The sequence below is a fragment of the Sinohyriopsis cumingii genome, chromosome 16 (assembly GCF_028554795.1).
Source record: "Sinohyriopsis cumingii isolate HCF-2022 chromosome 16, ASM2855479v2, whole genome shotgun sequence".
Taxonomy (NCBI): Eukaryota; Metazoa; Mollusca; class Bivalvia; order Unionida; family Unionidae; genus Sinohyriopsis; species Sinohyriopsis cumingii.
This window is the reverse complement of record NC_142976.1, coordinates 72,647,286-72,664,118: the sequence shown is the minus strand read 5'-3', so window position 1 is coordinate 72,664,118 and position 16,833 is coordinate 72,647,286. Positions and strand designations below refer to the sequence as shown.

Sequence of the window (16,833 nt, the reverse complement as noted above, 5' to 3'; positions counted from 1 at the left end):
TACTGAATTCAAACCTGGAATAATATTTCTGTGAGTCAACAAGAGATTGTTGACACATCAGTACTTCTCAGGTTATAACAGACACATCATTACCTTGGATCTCTTCGGGACTTGAACTGAGTTTTATTCAGGACTCTTTATTACTAGGACTTGTGTCTTTAATTCTTGGATTACTTTTGGATTAAATTTGCAATATCATAAGTTCTTTTTTCTTATTTTTCACTTTGTGTTATACGGAAAATAATTATTTGTTAAATTTTACAAAGCTTGTTGTCTTCACTCTTTTCTGTTAATTATTTTAAGAGCATAGACTCATAATACTTTTATGAATGGAAATTGCTGGCAACTCCACCCCAAACACCCCACACTACACTATATAGTGTTAACTGAACTTCTTGTTACTTGCTTTTATCATGTTTGATATTTATGGGTTACATATTGTGCGAGTTATCAGGGAAAAGGTATATTGAGCATCTACCTCAGATGCGGGAGGTTGCAAGTTTGAACCCTGGTCAAGTCATACCAAAGACCAGACCTGCCAACCCATAAAATTTTGCCATAAGTCTAAGGGAAATGGCACTTAAAATACAGACTTACTGAATAATGGCACAAATTACGGATAGAAGATTGTTTGTGGTAAAAGCCAGATACTGGTTTGTCCATGTTTGATATGGATCTAGTTTTCATATTAGATTCAGTGAAATTGGTCTGGGAACCAGTCTAGCTTTATCAGAGTAACTCATGCGCTTTTAACTGCATGTATTTTGTGGTGCAATTCATCTGCATGATCAAGTTGTTAGTCTGTTTAGAAAATGGCATCCAACAATTAACATTTTAGGATGAAAGGGACCAAAAATCTTCATAAAATGTTTTAATAGTACAGAAGACTATAAGGAAATATTTAGATTCATGGTGAAAAAGTCAGGAATTGCAACAGTTACATTTAGAGGACATAATATGTTGCTTTGAGTATGTCACATGGTGGGGAAACTGAATTCATGGCCCACATGAAATTTTTATTAGGATTGCATCAGATTGAGAGATACACGTATCAAGATGCCATTGAGCTCCATAGGGTTTTAAATTGCAGTTTGTGAAACTGTGCTGAAGGTAATTAAGGTTCAAGTAAATCTTGACAAACGTTTGAGTTAAACATGATGTTTACCATGGCTTTATCAGTCTTGATTCACACTTCTGGACTTTATAATGCATGTTCTCCAGCTTTACAATAGCAGCACATAATACTTTGTTACATCTTACTGAAAATTAGTCCAACTTACAGAAAATAATTGACAGCCTTATGGAGAAGGTGGTAGGGTTGACTTGTCTTAAAGACAAAAAAATGGTACAAACAGCTGCCTCACTTGGCACTCAGCATTAAGAGGTTAGTGTTAGGACTGGATGGCCTAGGGTCCAGATAATATGACTGGGTTGTACATGATTCCACATGTATCGAGCATGATGCCTCAATGCTAGACAGCACTATAAACTGCCACACTGCAGACATTGATATCATTGATTTTTTATTATAACTACGTTAAAAAATTGGGATCACACACATGCATTACTGGCATAGATTAAGTCTTTGCTTCTAGCTCATGACCAGATAGGTTTCTGGCATGCTGGCATTCTGGCATGCTGTATACATGCTGTCCTATCCAGAATCATGAGACTTTATGAAGAGAGGCATCTTGATGATCACTACAACAGCTTTACAAAAGTAGGTCATTATGGCTCATATTTTACACTTAGTCTCGGTTAAACGTTTTGCTTTGTGTTCTTTTCTCAGGCACTGTTCATGCTAGCAGCAAAAGCCCTATGTGACCTACATATCATGACCACCTGAATTATTGTGATGTTACAGGAATGATTTCAACAATAACATTTTTGGACCCCCATCCCCAGAATTTTCATCATGAGAAGAGTATATTTCAGAATTGTTTACACATAGGTTTATCCTTTGTAACCTAATAGCCTTCATCACTCTTAATTTTTTGGGCAATTTGCATTTTTTATGTTCCTTTATAGCAGATTAAAAAACTTAATATTATTAACCAATGTTAGTAATGTAGTTTTCTTGTTTGTAGTGAAGTTGCCGAATGGTAGGGTGATAGAAATTGGTGCCATTGTTGTATTCTATAAACAGTGGCTTTTTGATAACATGTCCTTTATGTTAACCTAGTCTGTTGGTGTATGTTACTTACAGGTGTTATTGGAATGAAGGTGCACTTTGATAATATGGCACTGTTAATTTGTTTCATATCAGATTAAAATTTTATGTTTTAAAGGATAGAAATCATTGCAGCATTATTACCATGTTGACACAAATCATCAAACTTAAATACTGACCACTGTTTAAAATTATATGCCATTTTTACCATGTTGACACAAGTCATCAAACTTAAATACTGACCACTGTTTAAAATTATATGCCATTTTTACCATGTTGACACAAATCATCAAACTTAAATACTGACCACTGTTTAAAATGATATGCCATTTTTACCATGTTGACACAAGTCATCAAACTTAAATACTGACCACTGTTTAAAATGATATGCCATTTTTACCATGTTGACACAAGCCATCAAACTTAAATCCTGACCACTGTTTAAAATTATATGCCATTTTTACCATGTTGACACAAATCATCAAACTTAAATACTGACCACTGTTTAAAATTATATGCCATTTTTACCATGTTGACACAAGCCATCAAACTTAAATTCTGACCACTGTTTAAAATTATACGCCATTTCTACCATGTTGACACAAGCCATCAAACTTAAATACTGACCGCTGTTTAAAATTATATGCCATTACCAGTGTGTAGAGTCAGCTATTGGAACAGTATAAAAGAGTAAATTAACTTAAGGAAGGAATGCATATATGTCATTATGAAAATGGGGAGCTGACTGCTTTCATAAGCATTTCTACAGTGCACATATTTGGAGAATCCAGATATTTACAAGGTCCACACAAGAAGTGGGTTCGGTGAAATAGTCGCCTTAGAGTCAGTCTGTCATTTCACCAAAACAGGCCCAAAAGTGAAGTTCACTTTACCATGCATTCATTTCACATTACCCCCAGCCAATTTAGCTTCAGTACGTTACATTAATAATCAGTTTTCCCATAAAAGAGGAATGTGGAAAGAAAGGTGAAGTCTTATGCTCTGTAATTAGCTTTGGTACTAATTTGGGGATCATACATGCCAGACATTATATTCAGATAGAAAACTTGTATGTGTACAGAGTGGGTCAAAAAATTGACTTTCTTTAGCAAATTATGACTTATTGGAAGCATCCAGGTCCATTTGTAGCAAAAAATCAACTGATCTGATATTTCATTATATTGATATATGAAAAGAGGACATCTGATCTGGAAGAGGCTGTAGATTTTTTATTTTAACCTATTTTTGACGTTGCTTTTATATGTTATACAACATATATGATGAAGCAGAATAGAAAAAGTTTCAATATTTGTAAAAACTCTTAATAATATTTATCATCATTTTAATAATATGGCCTGAAAATATGCAAAGACTACATCAGTTTAAGCTGTTAGTACTTTGAACTTTCTGTTCCCACTAATATTTCTGCCAACCTTACTCTATTCTGGTAGAAGTAATTTTACCAAAATATTGGGTAAATTGTTAATCCTAACTTGTCATGATCAAATGCACTTAAAAGCAGTGCCAAACTTTTACATGATTAAGATGATTTATGCACTTAAAACATGGTAAGCTTTTGCATAATTAAGATGATAAATGATTCATGCACTTAAAAGCAGTGTTAAGCTTTTGCATGATTAAGATGATTCAATCATTTAAAGGTGGCGCTCAACTGTTTCCAATTTTGCATAGGGTTAGAATTTTAAATAAAAAGAATTTCCCCAGTTTTCCTCTCTGGTTATACTGGATATTTAAAGAAGACCTTGTATATTTTAGGTATAGTTCAAAGAACATTTCATTCCCATTATTTTGGTGTATGATTAATGGGTGCAGTATGGGTTATAGAGTATACAGCTTGGCCTTACTCCAGATGTGTACCTTTCATAAAAGTCCTAGCTCCACTTGGTCATTTTCACTTCCTGAACTTCAGAGGTAAATTGTATAAAAAAGAGCTGATAATTTTTTGTTACATTTTACATATTTGGTAATTCATTCGTTGCACTTTCAGAAATTCATTTTTCAGAAATTCATTTTCCCTATTTTAATAGCTGCTACAGATAGTGTACTTTAGACTTATTGAGGCGATTTTTTTTTAGCACAAGGGAGCTGTCATTTTAGTTATCAATGTGCTTAGATCATGTACAATTTACAAAAGTACAATATCAAAAGAAACGTCAGCCACATTACATTAAAATAGCATAGAGGTATGCCAACATTCTCTCCAATGTGCATGTTTTAAATGCAAAACACTTCACCATACGTATGTCACTCTCTCAAAAGTACATAATAACTGGTGAGTGCCCCCAAAAGCAGTGCTAAGCTTTTGCATGATTAAGATGATTTAAGTACTTAAAAACAGTGCTAAGCTTTTGCATGATTATGATGATTTATGGTAAGATAAAAGTAAAATTATGGTTCAGATGTGAATGGAATCAGTGAAAAGTTCTGCCAATCCAGATTTACTAACTTTTCACAGGAATATTTCAAAATAAAATTAATATAACAGAATCATCCTGCACTACATGGATACTATCCTTCTGAGATCCATGAAACTTAATGGGTTGATGCATTCTGATAAGTACTACACCCTTTTTTCTAAAAGAAAGGTCTATATGATCTATATTTCATTCTTTATAGACTTTCAAATTTAAAATTCATTTCTTGAGTGTTGATGTTAGAATCACAAATCATGAGTTATATAGTACTTCAGAATCTATAAAGGGACAACATTTTGGTAATGGGGACATCTCTTTCCAGAATAGGTTCAAGTGACTACAGAATGGTCAAAAACCATCTGCTTAAAACAGATGGGAGATGTGACTACAGAATGGTCAAAAACCGTCTGCTTAAAATATCAGCATTACTATTCCTTTGAGCGAGATAAGATAATTGGTTTGGTTTGGTGTTTTATTGTACAACAGCACATAATTATTTAGTGCCAATGCAGTTGGAATAAAGTGCATTTACCAGGAATTAACCATGGTAGTATGATTGGTATCCAATGGTATAATTCACACCCATATGGTTTTGATAACAAGTCTGGCATGTTAACCACTGAGCCACAATGGTAAGATATTATATGAACATAAATAATACTCAGTAAATGTAAGTAAAACAGAAACAAGTTTCAGGTTGATCCAGGAGGTTTGTATGACAAATTTCTTTTAGCAAAAGACCTGAAAAATAGGTTACTATCAAAAACAGATGTCAGGTGCTTGTTGCTTTTAAAACTCCACAGAATAACAATTTTCTTTTAGTTATGTTTCAAACAGTTTTCTCCTTGTTATGTTACAATTTTCTCTAAGTTATGTTAGAATTTTCTCTACGTTATGTTACAATTTTCTCTTGGTTATGTTACAAACAATTTTCTCTTCATTAGGCTGCAAACACATGGCATTTCTTCTTTGAGCTTCATAAGTAAATAATCATGTGAATCTTGTAAATTAACCAGGAATTGAGAAAATTAAAATGTAATTGGAGACATAATAATTAAATCAAAACAAAAGTTGATCAGAATGCATGAAATTCTATGTTGAAATTGTTTTACATGGCTATTTCATGAGAAGAAAAAATACCTAGATATTGTACTCAAAATGGTCTAAAGGGGAGTGGATGGTTAAAGATGTAAACTTGAGAAAAGGCAGTCAGCTTCCTTTCTCAGTATTTGAGCAAAATGACAGGCACTAGGAGGCCTATTTTGCCAGAATCACCTTCTGGCATGAAACCAGTAGTACATCTTAACAACCAACAAATGTCACTCTGACTTTCATTTTATGCTTGTCTAACATGGGTTAAGTACTTGTGTCTATATCAAGAGCAATAAATATATAGTGAAAGCAGAAGGCCATTTGACAAGAACATTTGCAAGTAAGGATAAATACATTTATTTAAAGGTAAACTTTACACGTTATGGTTTTCACTTTATTTATTGTGATAACTTACTTGCAACAGGTGAACTGTATTGTACATATGAATGAGGGTAGGTATTGGTATAATAGAATGCATCCAATTACTGAGAGTCATCTGCAGTGGATAATCAAGGTATTAACTGCGGCATGTAAATTACAGTTGCAATAATGGTTAATTAAAGTATTAACTGATGCAGGTAAATTATGGTTGTAATAGTGGTTAATCATGGTATTAACTGATGCATGTAAAGTGTACTTGTAACAGTGGCTATTCAAGGTATTAACTGATTCATGTAAAGTTTACTTGTAACTGTGGTCATATAGGTCCTTGCTCCTTGATTACTCAAACCCTGTGACTTCTGCCCAGTAAAATATGGCTTTTAGTTTTAGACAATGATAATTGCTGCTGAAACATATTATGAACAATATTTTCGTACAAAAATTCTGGGTTTTTAAAAAAACTCATTATATTACATCAAGTTTGATTTCACAGACAAGAATGTTCATCTTTTATTGTTTTCATTATTTATGCTCTTGTCACAGGGCTAATATTTCAAACATCAAAATCACTCTAGTCAGAATTCCTTTTACTGCATGATAAAGAATGTTCACTGTGGTTGCTGGAGACTTTGACAAGCTTAAGCAGGTGGGTAATTACGTTCTGGTTTCTTTAAGGTTGTGGGTCTGTGTACAGACCCTGATAGGCTGATGAACAACCCTGCTTACCCGACTGATGCCAAACAGAGGGCAACAAGGATACTGGATGGATGTGGGGGACGCAGTATAGGTACAGTTACATTAAAAAGCATACTGCAGTTAAACTTTTTGTAGCAGTTTCTATCTTTAAACAGATATCGCAGTTCTGGGAAATAATCTTTGCCAGTGCTGAGATTTAATGCAACCGCATATCTTTCAGAGATTTGCCTTACATTCTTTTAAAAACAAAAAATACAGAAAATTTAAATGTCCAAGATTTATTTCTCATTTCCAGCCTGCAGTGATTTTCCCATTTTTTTCTTTTGTTTTTCTGTACTTTTTGAAGGCTTCTGTAAAAGGAGAGAAAAGTGTTTAGAAATCACCTTTCTATATATAAGCAATTTCCATATTTCTGATTTGGAGACAATGCCCATTGAAATGTAGATTTGTGTTTTGTGTCATATGCATGTATGTTTGTGTTTGAGTTTAATGGCATGTCAGCACAATGCTAGCTATATGGTACTGGTTAAGTGTAATGTTTGAAAAATGAATGGCTTCATGTCATACGTTTTTGCATCATTCCAGGTTTTAATTGATTCTGCAAGGTTCCTGAAAACTAATGGGATTACATCAAGAGATGCCCATCCACCCACACAATTGTGATACTTACATATAGGACACACTCACATTGTTTATACTTACATATAGGACACACTCACATTGTTTATACTTACATATAGGACACACATTGTTTATACTTACATAAAGGACACACACACATTGTTTATGCTTACATATAGGACACACTCACATTGTTTATACTTACATATAGGACACATATTGTTTATGCATACATTCAGAAGCTTGAACCTTGAGGGCATATTTGCAACAAAATATAATACTTGCTGTTACTCCAAAACAGAAAATTCTTTTTATAACCTCCACTCAAAATTAACTAACAGAACTGAACCAAACTGGCATAACTGGCTATCAATAATGATGTAATGTATTCCAATAGGCTGCCATTCCTAAATATATAACAGGGATCGTCCTGGGCTTCGCCAATGTCGCAAATTGTGATTTTATTTTTTTCCTTATTGGCAACAAAAATATCCCATCTGGCGATTTTTTTTTGGCGACAGACTTTTTGGTTATTTAATTTGTACATACAATCATGGATTTGGACTGGATAAATTAAAAGGGAGATTGAAAGGAAGCCGCAAACTTGACTAAGCAGTGCATTGGAATCAATCTGTTACACAAATGATCCTTTGTTCATATTGACAACCCCATCTTTACAGTGCATTGTTACATCATAATCTGCTTATGCTGACATCTTGGCTGAGTACTGTATGCTGTGATACAGTCAATTAAGCTACCAAACTAGACCTACAACTGGCCAACTTTTGAAGACGCCAATAGAACAGATACAATTAATTGAATGGCTAATCCTTCTGTTGTTTTTTTTTTACGTATACCAATACAATAGTTTTGCTGAACCTTCATAGAAGACTGATAACATTTGAGGTACCGACTACTGTGTATAAATACAAAGCAAATGGAAAAAATCTCAATCACAATTATGTCTGTCGCCAGTGCAGCATTTTACTCATTGACCTTTTCCTTTTGCCATCAATCCGTGTTACGGCTGCTGAGATTTAAACTCCGCAACAAGAAATAGCACAAAAAACCCCAGTTTTGCATAATTAATAATAATTATTTATTTCTCAAAATACAGGAGTGAAAGAATCTCTAAATTGGGAGTGAATTTATGCTTATATATACGGTCCAATATTGCCAGGTGTTGAGTCATGTAAATTTCATTTGTGGGAATGGAGATCCTATTTTGCTTGTCGAGAAAATTTATACAGCATTCAGTGATCATTCTTGGGATTTAGGAAGCAATTCACTACAAGCTTTGTAAAGCTAGCTGGGGGGGGGCCTGCTGATAGACTACTGGTGTCACCTGTCAGCACTGTGAACGTGGATTCAGTAAGATGAACCTCTTAAAAACTGACATCAGAAATAAACTCTGCATCTCATCTCTCGAGAATTTCATGAGAATCAGCATGTACAGATGTGAAAAATTAGACTTTGAAGCTGCATTCAACAAGTGGGCAGCCCTAAACTTGCGACGGATCTTTATGTAACACTTTGTAACATTTTGTTAATGCTTGTTGTAATTAAAGTATTAACTAACCCATCTTTTGTAATTTTCATTGCCTGTTACATTAATAGAATAAATTGACACTTGGAAAAATGTACACTACTTGTTCTGGCGACACTTTTTGAAAATTGTCGACAAAATATTGAGGTTGGCGATTTTTTTGGCGACAGCTTTTTAAAAGCCAGGACCATCCCTGATATAGCAACCTTTAACTGATTTGGTCACAGAAGCACTCAACAGAAAGATTTTTCATCATTGAGTACTCATATTTTTATGAATTATGCCGTTGACCATAAAATATGGCCACTGTTACTAAAAATAGAAAAATCTTTAAACAGCATCCCAAAAGGCTGTTCAGCAGAAATTGATCAAATTTAAAGAAATCATCCTGGCATCAAGTTCTTTGAGAGTTATTCAAATGATACTGATCCACCAACAGATTGAGCAATTTGTGGATAGGAAACAATCTGGGTTCATGAATACCTCACATTCTTGTCAAAGGTACCGACTTCCTCCCAATAAGACAGGAGTTGTATGATGTGAACTCATTCAAGAAGTTTTGTGATCATGTACATCCAGTTCAGACTTTTTTCAAATCTTTTTACCCAATATTTTAAGGACTTTTTAATTTTTTGCATTTAACTTTTTTTTGTTGTTGACTTCTAACTTCTTTACCCTTATTCTTTGACTTGTAAGACTACTTGTCCATGTAGGTTTGAAAGGGTTTATTAGCTCATCTGGCAATAAGACCAAATGAACTAAATTTTTGGTCCCTCAACCTTTGTGCTATTTGCAATGCCTTCTCAAAAACCACTTAACAGAATTAGTCCAGATTTTAAAGAAAGCATCATGACATGAAATTGTTTCTGATGACGTTAATCTGCCATCAAATATAGCCACCATTACTAAAAATAGACTTTTAGACAAAGAGTTCTCAAAAACCATTAAACAGAATTTGACCAAATTTAATAAAAAGGCACAGTGACGCAAGCAGACTATTGGATACTGGAGCAAATTTGAGTTGACTGCCTTTCCCAAGGAAATGCCATGGTGGTTGACCAAGGCTGGTCCAGTGGTATAATTCGGGCTGTCACCCCTTTTCACTTATGAACTGGGCATGCTGAGCACTGAACTACTGCATCTTAATTAAGAAAATGCATCTTGGCATGATGATCTTTAAACAGTTCTTAAAATGTTTTCAATCCACCATCACTTGTTGAAAGTAGAACCTTTAAATGACATCCTCTTAAAACCCACTCAATAGAACTTTACCAAATTTGACAAGGCATCATGGCATTGATGGTTCTTAGTTTTTGTACAAATTATGTTGATCCTCCATGAAGCGTGTCTGACCTTACTCAAAATTGGAAAAACCCGAAAAGCAATTCTCAGAATCTGAGAAATTTCATCAAATTTGACAGAAAATGCCCTCGTATGAATGTCCTTCAGGTTTGCTCAGAACAAGTATAGCCACTGTTACTAAAACTAGAAAATACTTTAAGCGACTTGAACAGACCCTGCTCATCAGAACTTGAATAAATTTGAAAGAAAACATTCTGACATGTACGACTTTCAGATTTGTTCAAATGATTCTCCATTGGTTACTATTACTAAAAGAAATGTCCGCAAGGTGAGCTATCTCATGCCCTCTTGGGTCTCTTGTCTCCCCATTTTTTTAATTAATTTTTTGTTGTTGCAATGTTTCTTTAGAATTTTAGAACTTGTAATGAGTAGTGAAATGCCAACAAACTCTATACACAGCATGCATACTCAATTACAAGCTGAACCACAGCATTTTTGAGGTTTACAGAAAACTGATTTCTTTTTTAGCTTTCTAAGTCATGGAGTATTGTACAAAGTCAGATCTATCTAAAGGGTTGAGTGTTTGTTATTGAGTCAAAGTTACATTATGGAAAATAAAAAAAGCCAAACTAGACAGATCAATACATAAAAAATAAATAATGACAAAACCATTGTAAAATGCAATTGTATTATTGAATCCATCTTACACCTTATTCTCTGTTCATCTTTGTGCCACTAAAATCATTAGAAATCCATAATGCTTTACAATTTAGATCCATTTTTGTGATAATGAATTCAGTTATAAGTCACATACCAGTATAAAAACAGTAACCCAGAATGATCCAAATCTCAGTATCCTTTAATATGTTACTTCTACATGTGTTACAAATAAACAATGATTGTCCACATATTTGTACTTCAGAGTACAGTGGTCCCACTCTTATACAGCCACCCCTTCTGCACCAGGAAAGTGGCCATATAAGATGGGTGGCCTTTCTAGAGGGGGACTACAAATGTTGTGAGAAGTATATGTAATGTACGTAGTAAGAAAGCTACATACTTGAAAGCGTTTAATATCTTCATTTAAAAGTAACATTAATTATTAAAAGGTTCTTGTTAAACGTCATTTAAATCTTGGTACATACATAATTCTATTTCCATTTGCTCCATTTTCCCACTGCTGCTGAATAACCTCCTTATTGGTTATGACGTTGTTTATTCGAGTCTTTTCGACATAAAATTGTTTTTTTCAAGTCTTTTCTACACAAAATTGTTCTGCAAGTTCCCCCTCCCCACCTCCCCCCATGTCATCGAGTAGAATAACTGACTTTCTTTTAAAATAATACATTTTCATTTACATGATGACATGTTAATGTTTTGTAATGATTTATTTGGATGTTGCTAACTGTATGTGATTCAATTATGCAGACGAAACTTTTGTAGAGTGGACGAAATGTTGTCTTCATAAAGGAAGCAATAAATGTGTTGTCACATGATTTTTCAGTCTTGGTCTGGTTTGTTCAAGGTAATTTCTCTGTGTGAGTGTTAATGCACAAATCTATTTTTAGCCTATGCTGACCATGTTATGATCGTGACAATTATGCCCAGTTGTAATCATCAAAGAGAACTCGACAGATGTGTGAAGCCCAAAACTCTAGCATAACATTGTTGAGTCCATTTCCTGTAGACATCGGCTTTTATAGACAATAATACAATATTAATCTTAGTGTTACATGTACTTTAGTCAACACTTCTTTCAGTAACGGAAGCTTGACATTGGGAGACGTGTATCGATGATGGAGATAATCTGATTACTTAGCTTACGTCACAAAATAAATTAATTATTGGTTTTGGATAATTTGAAGAAAAAATGGCCACTTGTGAGGGGAACATTTTAGAGTTTTATACTAATATGCTGGCTGCTGGTTGCATTAGAGGGGTGACTGTTCTTGAGGAGTACTTTTGACCACAAACTCATCAGTGGCAAGGGATTCTGGCCATAAGAAGCGAGTGGCCGCTGGTCAAGGGGGCCTTTAAAAAGGCGGACTACTGTATCATATAAATGCCTCATGTCATCTGGTACAAAGCCCAATAATACATCCTTATGTTCAGAAATCTTCCATTGTCATCTATTCATTATGAATATTGTCCAACTCCAGTTCCTGGTCTTTACTGTCATATGTGGGTATTTATGTGGAGACTGAATTTGGACTCTGTAATTGACACTTTAATCATAGACTGTGAAATCTATTAAAGATACAACTGAACAGGTGCCAGTTGGACGATAGGATAAAAGGGAGTGCAAATAACTACTCTCTGCACTGAATAATTATCATATTCATAAGTCAATCAAAAGGTTTTCATTTGGGAAAACAAAGAGGGTGCTGCCTGTACAAGCTAAGGGATTAAGGTATTTGTAGGACTCCGCTAGGCCTACCAAAGATTTATAAAAATGGTACTAACAGCTGCCTCACTTGGTGCTCAGCATTAAGAGGTTAGTGTTAGGACTGGTCGTTCTGGTGTCAGGATAATGTGACTGGGTGGGACATCATGCTACATGTCTGCGGCATGATGTCCCAGTGCTAGACATCAATCTAAACTGTCACATTGCAGACATCATAATGATATGACTGAAAATTGTTAAAGCTACATTAAAAATCTAAATCACACACACTCAAACATGTACACTGCTTTTTCAGCAAAACACAAAATATAATGCAAATACAGGTTGTTCTAACTTGAATGAGAAATGGAAGCAATATATTTACTAGTAAACATTGTAAACAATAATGGACACTTCTTATTTTGGTGGGTAGTATTTAAATTACCGGTTTTGTTTTCAGATTATTGAAGTCCAAATTACAGTACTTAAAGTATTGTGTAATTATATTGCCACAAAATGAATAAAACGCTGTAAGCGATATATGAATTTCTGAATGATAATAGTGTCTTGAAAATGTAAATAACATCATGGGTTTCCAACATTACCCTTAGATTTGTATATAAAAAAGATATGTAAGATGACCCCATTTAATTTCTGCATGATTGGAAATTTTAGTAAAAACAAAAACCTTCATCTTATAAATGAGTATTTCAGTTCATTCATTCATATATATATATATATTCAGAAATCAATTAATAGCATTTGACCAAATTTAATAATGACATTAAGAACTTCAGCTTTATGCATTTGATGCCAGTCTGCCTTTGAATATAGCTACCATTACTAAAACTAGAAAATCCTTTAAATGGCTTATTTGTTTAACTAGATAGCAGAATTTTACCAGAATTGACAGAAAGCATCCTGGCATGAAGAGCTTACCGTTTGTTTATATGATGCTAATGTGCCTTCAAATATGGCATCTGTTACTAAAAATAGCAAAACCTTGAACATCTTTTACAAGAAAACACTGAACAGAGACAAAAATATAGCAGGAATAAACCATACCTTGGTGATCTTAGAAACATCTATAGAAATGTTGCAAATCCATCATCAAATATGGTTTCCATTCCAAAAAATAACAGTTGACGATTTTATAACTGCTGAACAGAATTAGACCAACATTGGCCAAAGCATTCTTGCATCAATATTAGTAACTAGTGAACCTTTAAACAATTGTTTTCATAAAATATGCAATCAGCAGAATTTTAATAAAAAACATTGAACAGAAGGCATCCTTCTGATCCAGATTTCTTGCCCAGTTACTCCTGCACTTGACTAATAAGGCTCACTTGGACCTCTTGCTTCCATCACATAATTCAGTTGATTATTATATTTTGGATACTGTGAATTTTGGCTTTGGTTAACCCAAGGACCGTACAGTTTTTAAATGAAGCAAAGTTGATGTTAGGGGGTCATGTTTCCAGTTCTTCTGCAATATTTCATAGGGCTGCCTAGCCATTTCATGTACATCCGTTTTCTTAGACTTTCAAAGTCACCTCAGCCTTTCATTAAAACAAGGACAGATTTCAATATAATTATATGGTTTTCTTGTCAGTTTTGTATATTATTGAGAGCAAGAATTTGTATCCATCAAAAGTTAAATTTCCTGTAAACCAAGTTGTGCTAGAATGGTGGGCACTTTTCTCTTTCCACCTACCTTTGAGAATGTCTGAAAATCTTATGATGATCTGTCTTAAACTATTTTAATTACCAGGAGCATACAGTGATAGTGCTGGGGTGAGGGTCATTCGAGAGGATATCGCTAATTACATTAGACAGCGAGATGGTCACCCTTCCAATCCTGATGACATCTTCCTTGCTACTGGAGCCAGTGATGCCATCAAGGTGTGTGATTGTACAAATTATTGTTTAAAATAGAGCCATGATTAACTTTGATCCCTTTAAGGAATCAACCAATAAATAGCCAATAATACTATCAGATCCTTAGTTTCCAACCATTCTAGCCAAAATCTAATTGTTCCATAAGGGTTGTTACCTACAGAAGACACTTTTTGAAAAATATATGCTAGGGTACTCAGATTGCCCAAAGAGTTCACATGAAAACAATACAAATTTTTTAAATTTCATCAATGGGTGACTATTCTACATTAAAGGTGTCTCCCCTGAGTCCCATGTATATTTTACTGGAACAGCCCTAGCTTGCTTAACTCAAAATATCCATTCTTTTTTTTCCTTAACAAAATTAATTGAATCTAAAATATGTTAATATGAGAAACTGATTAAGTGATACATGCTTCTAATATAAATTCATTGATTTGTCTGACTTGTCAAATCTGAACGAAAAAAATGAACGTTTTCTTTCAAACATTTTATAATGTACCAAAAAACAAAAATAACTGGTATACTTAGCATTGTCAATTATTATCAAACACACACACACACACACACACACACACACAATCACAACAATGCAGACATTAAATACAAATATATATAAAGGTTCTGTCTTTAAAATCCCATAGACTGTGGAATACAGTATTAAACCATAGTTACTGACTTTGCTGTAGTCAACAAGTCGGTGGAGTGTTTGAAGGTGATGTGAATGTCTAACTGATCATTTCTGCACTAATTAGAGAAGGATGGTCTGTTGTTGAAACGTCCCCAAAGAGCATATTGAATTTTTCTTTGCATTGAAATTCATCTTTCTACATCTGCCCCAGTGCAGGGTATTGTTGCAGTGTCAGTATGGTTTTTACAGTATGTTCATGCTCCCTCTTGCTGCCAAGATTCACAAAATGAAACTGTCAACCAGGAGTTCTGAAGTTTGTTTTTGCTCACTTCACAGATGGCACATGCTTTCCTGAATCACAGGTGAACTTTACCATTACAAAATAGCCATGTTTGGCATTTTTATATGGATTAATGACAACTTCAAAGAAACATTGCCACTGATTACGAACTAGCCACTAATCTTTAATATAGCTTAAACATTTTCAGCATTGTGTAATAACTTTTGTTCCTAATTTACCAAACTTGAAACAAATTGGGTTCCTTTTTGTGGACTTTATCTACATGAATTACCTTGAAGAACTGTCTCCAGCAGCACTCAAGGAATATCAAACAGAAAATCGTGTTAGCTGCAGTCAGTCAATTAGGTAATTTGTTATAGTGGTGGCTACTATCGGATCTTATCATGTTTTCACCTCTATGGATATGAAGTGTAGAAACTGTACATGGGTGACAGTATTCCTTGAGCACAAAGCATGTTCCTATGCAAATCATGGTTTACTGTTTTTACACATTACATGTTATGGGCAAGTATCATGGTGTCCAGAAAGTTCTCTCTTTCACTCTTCTTTTTAATAAGATTTACTGGGAGTCATGTTTCGTGTGACACATGATCTGGCAGGTAAACAAACACAGATGTTTTGTTATCTCTGTTGTTTTGTATGATTGTGCCTTTACTGGTTCCTAGCTATAATTTAGTAGTTCTTGATCATCAGCAGAGACCAGTCTAACAAATGAAAGTAGAACCAGTTGATATTCTAAGACAAAACAAAACTAAGTATGGTAACATCTTGCATCGGGATAGTTTGTTGAATTCTTGAAAAATTTCTTAAGTGAATATAATTGCATATATACATAGGGTTTTGACCAGAATTCTACTTACGATGTCTTGTTGGTCCTAAACAATAATGGTGCTGATTTGATATGGCAACCATCTTGAAAATCGTATCACTGCTTGTCCAAAATGAACAGTGATAACAACATTGGGTTTTCACCAGAAGACTTCTTATCATGTCTTGTTGGTCTTAAATGAATAGGATTTACTGTAGCAGTGATACAGTCATTAGTATGCTAAACTGGCAACTGAAAGGGTTAGAATCCTACCATTGGATTAAACGATTTTGGCTGCTGTGATGTGTCCTTGAACAAGTCAATTTATTCCAATTGCCTTGGCTCAAAATAACTAACTCATGCTGCTACACTGTAAAACACTAAACACAAAAACAAACTTACATGAAAAGGATGCTGCTATGACATTGATCGGGCCATAATGGTGGTCATTTAAAAAAATCACAGTTCCTCCTGAATGGGTGGTCATGTTGACATGGTATTTTAACCAAAAGACCTTATGATTTTTGGTCCCATATGAAAATGATACCAATCTTGCACCGATCATGGC

The 16,833-nt window shown here is 34.3% G+C and overlaps 1 protein-coding gene across 1 annotated transcript in view; it reads left to right on the top strand.

The window, feature by feature from the left end:
- Positions 1-16,833, top strand: part of LOC149780770 (alanine aminotransferase 1-like) — a 59,144-nt gene that overhangs the window by 7,220 nt on the left and 35,091 nt on the right. The window contains exons 3-4 of the mRNA XM_089937848.1: positions 6,754-6,865; positions 14,401-14,531. Of these exons, the coding sequence (XP_089793974.1) occupies positions 6,754-6,865; positions 14,401-14,531 (243 nt within the window). The remainder of the gene's footprint in view (positions 1-6,753; positions 6,866-14,400; positions 14,532-16,833) is intronic.